Genomic DNA, 14,537 nt, shown 5'->3' on the forward strand with positions numbered 1-14,537 from the left:
AGAAGTTTGGGCACTTACCAACAAAGCAATGGTAATTGAAACTATAAACTTGGATTCTCCGAAAGAAAGAGAGTATGGAGAGAAAAGGATTCAATGGAGTGTGCCTTGGAGAATAACTATTATTCTAGAGGATTGGTCATCAAATTTAGCATGCATCCCTAGAGTTTCTGATTCTGGATTGTCTGTCATGGGCCCCAAAATTTGCATTTGTAATAAGCTTCCATATGATGCTAATGCTACTGGGGTACAGACCACATTCTGAGAACCACTGTTTTAGAGCTATAAAATAAAGATAAATGAAATGGAGAAGTAGCAAGAGAAATAACAGAATGATCAGGGCAGTGTACTCTTATGAGGGTAGGAATGTAATGTGGAAAGAGCAAAGGCCTATAGAAATTTTCAGGCATTTTGGAGGAAAATTCTGGGTGACTGGCTGACTGGCTGGGCTTCTTGCTTGGTGGAACTGGTTTGTAGTTACCTCCATTCTAGGAAAGAGTGACATAAATATATAATAATTATAAATATATCATAAATATATATATAAATGTATAATAAATATAAATATATAATACATATAAAATATGCATACATACATGTATATACATATATATATATATATATATATATATATATACATATATATATATTTATCAATGAGATTTCCATTAGAATGAAAGAGCTAGATATATGTACAACCACTCAGACCATAAGAATTAGATACTGTATTAGTTTTCTGGAGCTGCCATAACAAATGACCACAAACTGTGGCTTCAAACAACAGAAATTTATTCTACAGTTCTGGAGCCTGGAAGCCTGTGATCGAGGTGTCAGCAAGATTGGTTCCTTCTGGGGAATTCTGAAGCAGAGTTTGTTTCATGTCTCTCTCTTAGATGTTGGTGGTTTCTGGCAATCCTTGGTATTCCTTGGTCTGTAGATGCACCACCCCAATCTGCCTTGGCTGTCACATGCATTCTTCCTTGTGTGTCTGTGTTTCTGTGTCTAAATGTCCTCTTCTTCCACGTCACCAGTCATTGGATTAGGGCCCACACTAACCCAGAAGAACCTCGTCTTAAATTGATGACATCTACAAAGACCGTGTTTCCAAGTAAGGTCATATTCACGGGTCTTAGGACTTCAGCATGTCTTCTGAAAGGGCATAATTCAAACCATAACAGATGCCATGTGAATAGATTGTGGTATATGGAACAAGATGGATGAGACTGAGAAGGGTGTGTGTGATAAGGAAACAGAGTTAGTAGCTATAAGTCACTGTTTAAACGCTTCAGCTTTTAACAGTGAGGAAACTGTGGTAAGTTCAAGAGAAGATCTTTACAGGATAGGACAGAGGCATGGTCAAAGCCAGAAAGTCAAAAAAGCATGGATAGTAGGAGACAAAATATTGTAGTGTGGGGAAAAAACGAATAATGAGTGAAGTCCTTGAGTAGAGGGGAAGATTTAGGTTTGGAAAAGAGGAATGGTGCTTATTCCTTTAGACAAAGGAAAAGCAGAAGGCATATGTATAAACATGGGGACTTTTCATAATAAAATAGGAGGAATTAAAGTGATTTGCTAAAGTGTGAGTGGGCATTTTATGAGGTACATAGAAAAGACTTTGGAACATTGGGTGTGGTCAATTAACTGGGTGGCCTGAGAGACCTTCTTTAAGCAGGATTGAGTGTACTTAGCCAGTGCCTTGGGAATTTTAAACAGACCACTTCTTTTAATCCCAAACTGTCTTTTGAACCCAGGGGGAATCCAGAAAGTAAAAAAATAATGTTTTGGCTCTTAATAAACCATACCTACAGTGCCAATGAGATTACTTAGTCTCTCAAATGAAAATGAAAGGTGCATTTCTGGTATTGATTTAAGCTAAGTTTTCTTTGTAAATGGGAAGAGATGTGAAGTAGTCTGTTATCTGTGTAGACCAGACCCACAGGTAAAGTTTTTTGTTTTGTCTTTAACTGAAATGCATGCACATTCAGAAGTTAAGTTGTCTGTATGGGTGTGTGTTTTCTAAGAGAGGGCCAGTCGGGGTTCGAGATGGATTCTATGTTTCCTTTAATAAAACCATGTAGTCAAAGGGTACAGCATACCACTGGTGTTTTCTATAAAGCAGTAAGCACCTTCTTTAGCAGAGCCCAGGTAAACTCTGACAGAAGCAATCTGCGTCATAATATTGAATTGTTTGGAGAAGCTCCAAAAGTGCTCTCCTAGTCAAGTCACATAAAATAAAGTTAAACCAAGTCATTGAATGGTTATAAGCCATCACAGGGTTTCGTTTTCTACACCCACAGGATTATATGGGTACACTGTAATCATATGACTCTTTTAAGCATTTGAATTTTTATTCTGAGCCTCTCAAGCACAGTAACAGTCTATGTTGCCAAGACTTCTGCTTTCAGCCCCCCACTTCTCACTGACACCTCCTCCTCAGCATAGGCAGGCAACAAGGGGAAAGGGTGAACTGTGTTCCCATGTTCTTTTTTTTTTTTTTTTAATAGGGTGAGGTAGAGATTTAGGAGGAAAAGGGTAAATTGAAGGTTTTAACAAGGCTCAGACATTCCCTTCCCTATGTGTGTATCTCCTGTGTAAGGTGAGGAATTGCATTCTGGGGACATACAAGAAATATGGAAAGAGAAGCCCACCTTTATTCAATAGATAGACGTAAACCTGAAATTCTGTTTGCACGTCACACAGATCACTTTTCAATTGCTTGGGGAAATAGGTGTTTAAAGTCCACATGCTTTCTTCCCCTTTTCTAGAGGACTGAAATATGCACGGATTTTACTCCCTTCAGTGATGTGTAACACTTATGTTTTTCTGTGTCCACTTTGTTTGTTACTGGCACACACATAGACACGTCTACTATTATTCTTAATTCAGTGTTTTTGGTGAGACCTACCAACTCTTTTCATTGAGTTTATTTTATAACTGATTACTCTGCCATCACATGATGATCCAGGGCTATTTCTTCATCATGGACACTTCTTTTCAAAACAATGATCATTTATCTAAATTAGCTACTTCCCCAAAATCAGTGTTTTTGCTATTTTCATTGTTCCTTACTCAAATCTCTATGAGTATTATTGTATTTATCCTGTTAAGGACCACTCTAGCTTATCTCCTCATAAACACATATTTTGAGTATATGCCAGGCATCTGTGTCTCAATATCCCACCCAGTACAGCTGGGATTTTATGAACATTGTGGAACCTAAGTCGGGGCAACTGATTCTTTAGTCATTTAGTCAGTCTGGAATCCAGAGGATGTGTTGGTTTGAAAGGTGCTTGCTCTTTTATCAATTCTAACTTAACCTTTAAGACGCAGCCCCAAAGTTAAACCTTTTGTTGATTCTTCTGTTCCTCTAAGTCAGTCATGCGCCCCTCTGGGCTCACTTAACACTAGAACCATTATAAAAGTCATCCCAGCCAGTTAAATCATGCCAAGGTGTTTAGGTATCTGTTTTTCAAAACAACTCAAGAGCTTACTGAGAGCAGAGAATTTTTATTTATCAAGCATCTGTTATATGCCAATTATTATAGAACATATACTTATTCTCTCGTTATAGATGAGGAGTTTTACATAGTTGGTAGATGAAAGAATCACGATGCAAAGCTGGCTGTGTTGTTGCCCAGTCAGAGTTCACCTGAGGCAGTATAATACCATATACAGTTATCAAATCCAACTGCCAGTACTCATTTTTCAGCTATGCCGCACTCATTAAAGCCACCAGCTTCATCTTTAAGGGGAGTCTTTCTCAGACACATGTGACTTTTCTTGTCCTCTTATATTTGTTCATTTTTTAAAAATGTTTTTATTTAGTACATATTTAGGAGTTCACTACAGTAGTCCCCCCTTATCACACGGGATATGTTCCAAGACCCTCAGTGTATGCCTGAAACTAGATAGTATCAAACCCTGTATATACAATGTTTTTTATATACATACATACATACTTATGATAAAGTTTATAATTTCAGTGCAGTAAGAAATTGACAATAAGACCTAATAATAAAATAGAACAATTATAACAATATACTGTAATAAAAGTTATGTGAATGTGGTCTATCTCACTAATATCTTATTGTACTATATGTACAGCATGGATACACTGGACAAAAGCATGATTTATGTCCCAGGTTGGATGGAGCAGGACAGTGCGAGATTTCATCATGCAATTAAGAATGGTGTACAATTTAAAACTTATGAATTGTTTATTTCTGGAATTTTTCATTTAATATTTCAGATGCTGGTTGACCATGGATAATTGAAACCATGGAAAGCAAAACCATGAATAATGGGTACGACTATATATAACTGGCCTGGTTCTATTGCATAGCATAAAAGCAACAAAAATCTCTGTAATCGTGAGTTTATATTTTCACCAAGAAGACAAACAAAAAAATAAATAAAATACATACATGATTTATATAGTATATTACAAGGTAACAAATGTGAAGGGAAAATGAAAAGTAAAGCAGGATAACAAAATGGGGTGTATGGTTAGAGGACAGTATTAAATAGGGAGGTTAGAGTAATTGAAATTTGGACAAAGCTCTGAAGGAAGTGTATTCCAGATAAAGGGAAGAGCTAGAGCAAATACCCTAAGGTATTCTAGAATTACCAAGCTTGCGAGTGCATCTAGAGTGGGATGAAGGAGGGGGATATTAACAAATAAGGGGAGAGAATGGCTCTATATTTTAGACAGCCTGCACTGCTTTAACAGAGTGCATACAAAGGACACCCAGTGCCTCCAAACTGATATTTAAGATTTCCTCTTTTTGCTCGGGTCCTAGCCCACGTTTGTCTCCATAGAGTAGTCCTCCAAAAACCCCTGGAATCACCTGAATTTAGAACATTGCTTCAGCTAGGTTCAACCACACTCACTCATAAGAACCTACCCATGGATCGTTATTTCTGTAGTGTTTCTGGTCAATCCATTGCTTTACATTATATTGGCCAGAGTTGATAGCAACAATGCTTAGGATGTACTCAGGGGATGTTTGTTAAATGAACAGATATACCGTGTTTCCCAGAAAATAAGACCTAGCTGGACAATCAGCTCTAACGCGATTTTTGGAGCAAAATTAGTATAAGACCCGGTATATATATTATATTATTATATTATATTATATTATATTATATTATATTATATTATATTATATTATATTATATTGTAATATTATATTATATTAGACCTGGTCTTATAGTAAAATAAGACTGGGTCTTGTATTAATTTTTTGCTCCAAAAGACGCATTAGAGCTGATTGTCTGGCTAGGTCTTATTTTCAGGGAAACACGGTATGAAATGAGTTAGTGAATGTATGAATAAATGAATGATTCAATCTTATAACGCAGATGGATATTACCACCTATAAATAAACTTGTATTCTGGATATAGACATAAGTTACACATTTACGTAGGTTGAATTAAATATCTGGAATACAGTTGACTGTTGATTAAATGTTGATTATTTGTAAATGTATTCATGTTCCATCCAAGTAAGAGAAATCATGGAGATTTTTCAGTTCTGTACATTCAGAGACATTCTCTGGATCTTACTAAAAATACTTTGCTTCACCTTGAGCAGCATTAAAAAGAATTACTTAAACCTAATCTCAGGGAAAAAAAGTCATTTTCTCTTTAGTGATATATTGGTGTCCACATCAGCCATAGTGATTTCATTATCTTGGTACAATCTTTAACTTGAAATGTCAACTACATAGTTATTCCCTTTGTTGGACTTAACCTTGTTTACGGTGGTAATTTGTTTCCTTAGCTCTTCTGTAACTCAGACTGTGGCATTTACTGTGGACATAGTAGATGTAAATCTGAGTCCCTAGATTTGTTCTAACCTTTTCTTTCCACAGTTTGGAATGACTTCTGTACTATTATAAACATAATAGATTGATCCTAGCATATGGCTCTGAAACATTGGTAAATTTAAATTTAAATTCCTCTGTAATCATATATATTAGGTTGGTGCAAAAGTAATTGCGGTTTTTGCAATTATTTTTAACCTTTTAAACCGCAATGACTTTTGCACCGACCTAATACAGATAAAGTAATAGTTTTAAAAAGCGTGAGTTGATATGTATTCTAAATTTCATAGGAAAAATCACTTGGGAACATTTTATTTACTTTTGGTCATTTTTTGCTTGATAAACATTTTTTTTAATCTGAGGCAAACCAATACATGTATAGATCTATGGAAGCCAAAGCATCAATAAAGAATAATTATCTACTTTAGTAGGAAATTAGATAACACTTATTTTAATTACCTTATCAATTTAAATCCATTTTCCATTTATTTTTAACAACTATTATAGTTAATTTAACAAAAAAACCATTTCACATGTAATTTTAGGGGTGTTGCTTTATAATTTACTATGCCATTATTTTTCCATTAACTAATTATTTGTGCCATCTTAAGAGCATGTAGCCCTATTTTTTTATTCAATGAAAACATAGTGAAATAGAATATTTTAAGTGTTTTTCATTACTGTTGTATAAAGTACCAAAAATGTTGTTTATGATCATTTCATCATAAAACAGGTATGTGATTTTCCTTTTAATTATGTGATTAGGTGTGTGATTTAAAATAAAAATTTATCTTAAGCCAACTAAGTTACAGAAAGTTTCTGTTTTTACTAACAAAAGCATTTGATTTATATCTATCTTTCTGAGTAATTTCAACATTAATTATTATTATTTTAAAATACAATTAAAATATATGCTACAAGTATTATACTGGACATATATTTAATCAGACTCATGTTCTTAAAAGGATTTTTTATTCTTATACCTTTAAAGAGTCTAACAGTCATTCATTAAAATGGTTTCATAATGATTTTGAGTAACTCTATTCTTGTTTTCATTGCATAGTTTTATAAAAGTAAATGTTTTGTAAACCATAGTACAGTAAAATTCATCTCTCAAAAAAGAAAATTACCATTTCAAATGAATTGATATTCTGTGGTTTGTTATAAAAATAAGCAAATCAAAGTACATACTCTATTTCTTTATTCTTTGGAATGTGTATAGGGATAATTCATTTTTTATGTGTGACTAGCCTATCAGTTCATAACAGTAAGTGGCAGGAAGTGTGAAAATATGACAAGATGGCCAGAGAAGAAAACAGAAAGGGCAAACATCTTGTTTCATTTCCTTATTGTCTCTCTGAAATTATGACTTGAATGCCCAATGTGTCTTCCTCGTGGCTCTTGTCTCAGAATTTGTAGAATTTTCTAACAGCTGTACTTTTTCATCCTGAAATTCATCCTGAAATGTCAAGAGTATCTAGGTCTCTACCCAAATGATTGGCAATACTTCTGTTCTCTAAGCTAGGTTAGCAACATTGAAGATGAACCCACAGACCCAACGTGAGCAGGAATATGCATGTATTTTGCCTGGCTCACCTACAATCCTTCCACAGCCTGTTTTGACTGGTGGCTCTTCTGGCTAGTCACCCATTAAGAGCTCATTAGCTATGGAACAACAATTAGGTGTACAGTCATGAAAAAGAATGAAACAAATGTCCTCGTGGTATTGACTTCAAGAGCTTTGCCTCATTGGCATTAATCACGAAGCCTTCAAATATTTAAAGAAGAACAAAATCAATTGAAGTAGAATCATTCCTGTTATGTATTAATGTTATACTAAATTGAGGGTTAATTTTCTTAGACTGGTGAACTGTGGCTAATTGCGTTGTCTTAGGAAAAAAACAAAAACCAAGATTTTTCTTTTTCTGTTTCTCCCCCATAGGTTTAGGCTTCAGTATTGCAGGAGGTGTGGGGAACCAACACATTCCTGGAGACAACAGCATTTATGTAACTAAAATTATAGACGGAGGAGCTGCACAAAAGGACGGAAGGTTGCAAGTAGGAGACAGACTACTAATGGTGAGTGTGACTCAAGCAAAACTATGTGTACATTTATGAAGCTCTTGTTTCCCAGAGTATGACTATCTTAGTCGATTCAGCTGTCATAACAAAATACCGTAGACTAGGTGGCCTAAACAGCAGAAGTATTATTTTCTCACAGTCCTGGATGCTGGGAAGTTCAAGATCAAGGTCTGGCCCATTCGGTTTCTGGGGAGGTCTCTCTTCCTGGCTTTTAAGCAACTATCGTCTTTCTGTATCTTCACAAGGCCTTTCTGCTGTGCTTGTGCTAAGAGAGAAAGCTCTCTTCTTTCTCTTTTTATAAGACCACCAGTCCTATTTGATTACAGCTCCACCCTTCGCTCATTTAATTAATAACCTTAACTCCTATATACGCTATCTCCAAATACAGTGATATTGGGGTCAGAACTTAAATACTATATAAGTTTGTGGGAGGAGGCAAAATTTAGTCCATAGCAGTGACCATGGGCAGAAATAGAAAATAAGGGAGAACAGATTTTTTTGGTCAGAGATCTCAAAAGTACATGTACCGTTGCATCTGATCTGTTGATATTTTAAAAACAGAAATCTAAATTATCACCAGTTTTCACAGACACACAAAACACAGAGATTATATGTTGTTCTTCCGATGTAATCCATCTCCTATTAGCCAGAGAGACTGCTAAAGCCAGACTGCTAGAGAGGAGGGCTTTGCATAACAAAGGGAACAACACTATCTGGTTTATTGATATGTACTTTTCTATGTCTCTTGGTGGTCCTTTGTTCAACCAGTTAGACACAATCCCTAACTTCCAAGAATTCATAATCTGAGTTCTGACACATGTGTAGATGGCTCCTTACCTCCTCTCCCCTCAGACAGAATCTCAGCTATTTTAGTTGCCTGCTGCCCAAATGCTTCAGGAGCCCTGGAAATGATTGACACCAACACATGGTCACCCTTTCTGAGCCATGGAGTTATATGATAAACTAAGGCAAAATAAGGCAATCATAAGCAGTAAAACACTTGGGATTACACTTAATAAAACTGCTTCATCTCCTTTACTGTTTTATACCAAATCTACAGGATAATAATCAAATAGTGAAAATTAATAGACGATAGCTCTCAAGTAAGGTATCTAGTCATATGGCTGCCCTTATAAATTAGAGCCTCTAAACTATGTCTGCAAAGAGCCACTGTTTCCAACGTTTTCATGAGAGGTGTTTGGGAAGGATCGGTCTATACGGTCTCAACAGATGCTAATTTCTAAGACACGTGCAAGTTTTGTAGGTTGAACCTCAAAGTACATTGTGCCCCCTTCCCTGCTCTAGACAGCTAGTCTTTAGTCTCACTAGTCTATTTTCATAGTTGTCAATGATCTTTGTATGGAATTATCTGGGTAAGAACTTTATAATAGTCTTAATTACTAACATTTATCTGGCATTTACTATTTTCCAGTAAATTTCCCTATTCCTTAGTTTCCTTTTGCTTACACTTTTGAAAGTGCTTACACTTTTGAAAGTGCTTTTCTGTAATGTAACATATATATCTCACAATGGCCTATTTTGTGTAAGCAAAAGGAAACTAAGGAATAGAGAAATTTACTAACTTGGCCATGGTCATATAGTTAACAATGGAGAGAACTGGGTTTCAAATCCAGGCAATCTGGCTCTCCATGCTTGTAACCACTAAGCATGGTCTTTGTTTGCATTTGTTTCCTAGAATTTGTCAGACCATTGTTTCCTTCCTTCCTTTAGTTATCCTTCAGTCATTCATTAATTCCTTTGTTTAACAAGTAACATGTTGGGCACCTACCATGTCCCCGGCAATAGCCACTACTCCATCAGTGGAAAATGTATGGTCAAACTGGATGGGCAAAAATGTGACATAATGATTTCAGTCAGAGTTGCAACTACGAGATTTTGGCTTCTTTACTGCCTAACATCACTACTATGTTATGTTCTTTTTTTAGTTCTTTTTTTAACCGCTTTATTGAGGTGTGGTTGACAAGTCAGAAACTATACATACTGAATGTATACAACTCCCTGAGTTTGGGGATAAGTATACATCCATGAAGTCATTACCACCGTTAAAACCATAATATATACATCACCTCCCTAAGTTTCCTCCCATCCCTATTATTATTATTATTATTATTATTATTATTATTATTTGTGTGTATATGTTAATAACGCTTAACATAAGATCTACCCTCTTGGTAAATTTTAAGTATTTAATACAGTACCATTAGGAATAGGCACTATGTTGTATAACAGCACTATCACATTTTCATTCTTAAGATATTTTGAATTATTTTTTGTTTGCTTACTCTTTTTTGTTTGTTTTTGGTTTTTTGAACTTTTGGTGTTTTTTTTTGTCTTTCACATAAAAGTTGGGTCTTATGAAGTTATGTCTTCTAAACCAGAAAACTATTTGGGGGTAAAGACCTAACAAGTTCATTTCAAGAATATAAACGTTATTGTTTATTGACTTAGGAATAAAATAAACTGAGCTATCCATCTTCTACGTAGTGCTAAATTGAAATAAAGAGGACAGTTTCATTCTAAAGTAATGATTTAAAGAGAGTGACTGATTTGACCTTTGACTCATTCTGTAAGAGTTTGGTTGTAAGCCACTCTTCTGGTATTTCTTCAACTGTTGCTATTGTAATATGTTAGGTGTTGTGTGCCAATTTCTTCAGGTTCTGTTTAAATTTCTAGTTTTATTTTCAAATTCTTTAAAAAAAACCCTCAAAGTCTAAATTCTGTCAAAGGATTTTTCAGGCATTATGCTATTTTTTATTAGCATTTTCTTGATAGTCATTATAAATATAATGGTTTCAAAAATAGCTGTGACATAATCCTTAACTGTTTTGAGTTTTAGAGCATAGTTAAAAAAAAAAAAAAATGAACCTTCAACAATAATAGGTCTTTCCTCTCTTATGTAAGGAAAACATAATTAGTACTTCCAAGGCAACTGCAGGCTGAATTTGGAAATGAAAGAAAGTGATTCATTTTATAACATTCTAAGTGAAAAATGACCCTGAGGGGAAAAAAATAAATAAAGAAATAAAAAATATCATGGAAGCCACTCCAAAAGACTAATTCTCTTACTTCACCTCAAAAATATTTATTAATGCCCTCCTGTTATTTCTTTCTACCGCCTCCTCCCTTTACTGCCTTATTACATTCATGTCTTCTTTAGTTTCATCCTTTTCTACTCGCCTCCCCCAAAGGAAGTACAAACAATTTAGATTCTGTGATTTACCACCTGTATGTATCACACTATATTTTTCTCTAAATAGCTATTTTTCTTTCTAAATCAGTTTGCACCATTCCCTTCTCTCATTTCTTAGGAAAAATTCCCCCCATGTATTCATAGTCCTATAAGTAAACTGGTCTAAGATGAATTTTCTTTAGGCTAAATCACTAAACTTCAGGAAGTTTCCCATCATCTGCCCTGCAGTGACAGAATTTTTTTTTTCCCCCCAAAGTCTTAGTAATAACCCTTTCAAGTTTCTAAACTAAAATAAATACAATATTGGATACCACCTGAATCATACCATATACTATATGGGTACTATTTTTTTCCCTAAGTATTTCTTATATCTCAGAATTGAAAAATTTCCATCTTAGATATAATCTTATTCCAACTCACATTTGATACATCAGAATCCCCCTGAAAAGTAGGAAGTAGTCTTTCACCGTTGGCTAGAAAACTCTAAGGATGAGGACTTAATGTCTCTTCTAAGCTGTCCATTAGATAGTAACCATCATTAGCAATCTTTTCCTTAAAATTACATCAAAATACATTTCTCTCTATATTTCTTTCTTTATTCATAGCTCTGTCCCTTGGAAAAGTGAATACTAATTCCTCTCCCACATTTGTTTGAAAAGTTATGCCCTGCCTTTCTCCACTTCTCAGTCTTTTAAGATGTTTCACACATTTTCTCTCACTCTTACAGTAAATTTTACCATAATCCATTTATCTTCCATAAATAGATTACCCTTTTAACAAAACCATTTTTGATTTCTTAGAATGTTATTCCTCCATCTGACCTTTACATTTATTCTACTATAAGGACAAATTATCCTGCCTGTCACCTTTGGAATAGGCCTCTTAGTATTTCAAATAAGATGATTTTGTCAGAACTCTCTGATGTTTCATGGGTCACACAGATGTATAGCATATGTTCTTTTTATCAAAATAATAATTTAAAAATTTTTAAATAATTTAAAAAATTTTTCCTGCTACTTGGAACTTATCATTCTCTAGAATTTTGTTCTTTTTGTTGTCAAATTACAATGACATCTGACTTTTGTGGATGGTACCAGTAGCTTAATGTTGTAATTTCAGACTGAATAGGTTACCTTTTGGCCCTGAACTTCATGGGATGATGAACTTCATGAGAGATGGTCAGAAGCTAATAGTATTGATCATTTTCAAATTCTTTCCTATATTTTTACACACTGGTTTTATTAACCCCTATCTAGGAGATACATAGAGCCACATATATTACAGAAATGTGATGTTCTTCATCTTTTTCTATGACACCAGAAACTTTGAATCCAAGGTCATCTGATTGTCTTCTCTATAGGGATAACATATAAGGAGCTGTTAATTGTCAAAGCCCCTTGGGACTTTGTGATTTTAAACTTTTTAATCGTAGTCTCTTTTTTTCCCATAATCTTTGTTTGACATTTGGAAAAAAGCAAACCTGTCAGTGAGAGAATTTTTACATCTTTTACGGAGAATCAGTCTTTTCTCTGTAAAGACTTGTTTTTTTTTTTGTTTGTTTGTTTGTTTTTCTTTTCTTAAAGGGAAGCAGTAGACAAGGAAAAAACACAGGCATTGGCAATCTTTTCCTTAAAATTACATCAAAATATATTTCTCTATATATTCCTTTCTTTATTCATAAAGAAACAAATCATTATTCAGATTTAGGATGGAAACAAAATGGACTCAGAGAGAGGATAACTGGATTCAAGTCCCAGGAAGCCAGCACTAACTCTACTGAACAGACCTTGGACAATTCATGTACATCTTTGGTCTTCGTTTTGGTCTCCATATCATGGCAGCATTGCCTTAGATTAGTGTTTCCCAAGTATATTTTAAAATACTAGATTACTCACTGTGTCACATATAAAGAATCTGTGGTCAAATAAGTTTGGGAAATTCTACAACCTGTATCTTATCTCTGCTACAGATTCTAAGTAACTTTAGCATATTAAAGGGACTGTGAAGTCCTGCAGTCAAAGAAGTAAATTCACTTTGACTGATACTACAATTTTCAAATTATTTTATTGTGGAAACGTTTTCTTAAAGAAATGCCTATAAAACACCAAGAACTGTTGTTCAATGGAGTATACTCTGGGATGTCCTATCTCTTATTTTCATTCCAAAATTAATATCCCATGGTCACGACAGTAAATGGATTTAGGAAATCTGGAGACAATACAGTTTTCTGAATGAGTATCAGTTGTGAAGACCTAAATTATTTTTTTTGTTTGTTTTGGTAGATTTACAAAATTGCCTAGTTTTATCCAAATAGTAATAAGAAAATCATCTTGAAGACAATGCAAATATGTAGAAATTATCTAAATAATGAACAGGACTTTACAGCGCTTTCATTGATTAGACCCAGTTTAAATAAGAACCAGAAGCTGCCCTCTCTGCGCACATGGCTCTTTCCTACCACCCGCGCACTCGTTCAGCATAAAAAGAGCTGTCAGCTACAGCAGCAGCCCACAGACGCTTCACTCCAACCCTTGAGAGATGAATAGGGCCGTCATTACTATTATTCTTGTTTTCCAGAGAAGAAAATTGGAACTCAGAGATGACAAAAGAATTTCTAATATTCCGTAATGATAAATTGTGAAATTAGGTTCAGACCTAGATATCCATGTCCTCAAACCACGTTTCTTTCACCAGTTTACTCAGCCTCTCTGCTTCTCTATCCTGGTTGCGCATTTGGATCTCGTGGTAAGCTTTTGAACACTGTGGATCCCCAGGCCTCCATCAACCCTGAATAATCAAATCAGAATCTCTGGAGTAGGAGCCACGCTTCATTTTTCTTAACGTATTTGTTTAAGTTTTCCAAATGATTCTAATATGCAGCCAGGTTAAGAATCATGGCCCTACCATTACCGGATCGCCTCCTAGCTCACTCTGCTGCTGCTCCGCTACTTCTCCGGAGGTGACTTTGGTGGTGATGCTCAGTAGTCAAGCTGATGCAGCATCATTTAGCAATTTCAAGCTGAAAGGCATTTACAAATAGTTCACTCTTTAAATTCTGTTCGCTGCAGTTAGAGTCACTTGTGAAACACCAGGAAAAAAAAAATCAGGATAATTATTTCTTCCCTCCAATTTCTCTCAAGTGTCATAAAATTACAATGCAATGCTGTTGCAATGACATTTTATGGAAGAGTTAAAACCTTCCACTATATCGTTGTTTTTTTACTGATAGGTGTGCTATTAAAAGACTTTTAAAACCACTGCTCTGTAGTAGGCACCGATATATAACTATGAGCAAGTTCTATATACAGAGTCATTAAACTATATATAAGCAAGAAAAAAACAACAATATATGTACATTTCTCTACTTTAAATTGTATGCATACATCATTATGCTAATATATTATGCACATTTTAAAACATA

The 14,537-nt window shown here is 34.8% G+C and overlaps 1 protein-coding gene across 27 annotated transcripts in view; it reads left to right on the forward strand.

Annotated features, from left to right (window-relative positions):
* The window catches only part of DLG2 (discs large MAGUK scaffold protein 2), a 1,894,072-nt gene that overhangs the window by 1,394,552 nt on the left and 484,983 nt on the right, over positions 1-14,537 (forward strand). For all 27 annotated transcript variants that reach the window (XM_088791538.1, XM_088791536.1, XM_074335659.2 and 24 more), the window contains one exon: positions 7,766-7,902. In XM_088791538.1, the coding sequence (XP_088647664.1) occupies positions 7,766-7,902 (137 nt within the window). The remainder of the gene's footprint in view (positions 1-7,765; positions 7,903-14,537) is intronic.

This window comes from Rhinolophus sinicus, chromosome 14 (genome assembly GCF_057876585.1).
Source record: "Rhinolophus sinicus isolate RSI-liver-muscle chromosome 14, RSI-T2T, whole genome shotgun sequence".
Taxonomy (NCBI): Eukaryota; Metazoa; Chordata; class Mammalia; order Chiroptera; family Rhinolophidae; genus Rhinolophus; species Rhinolophus sinicus.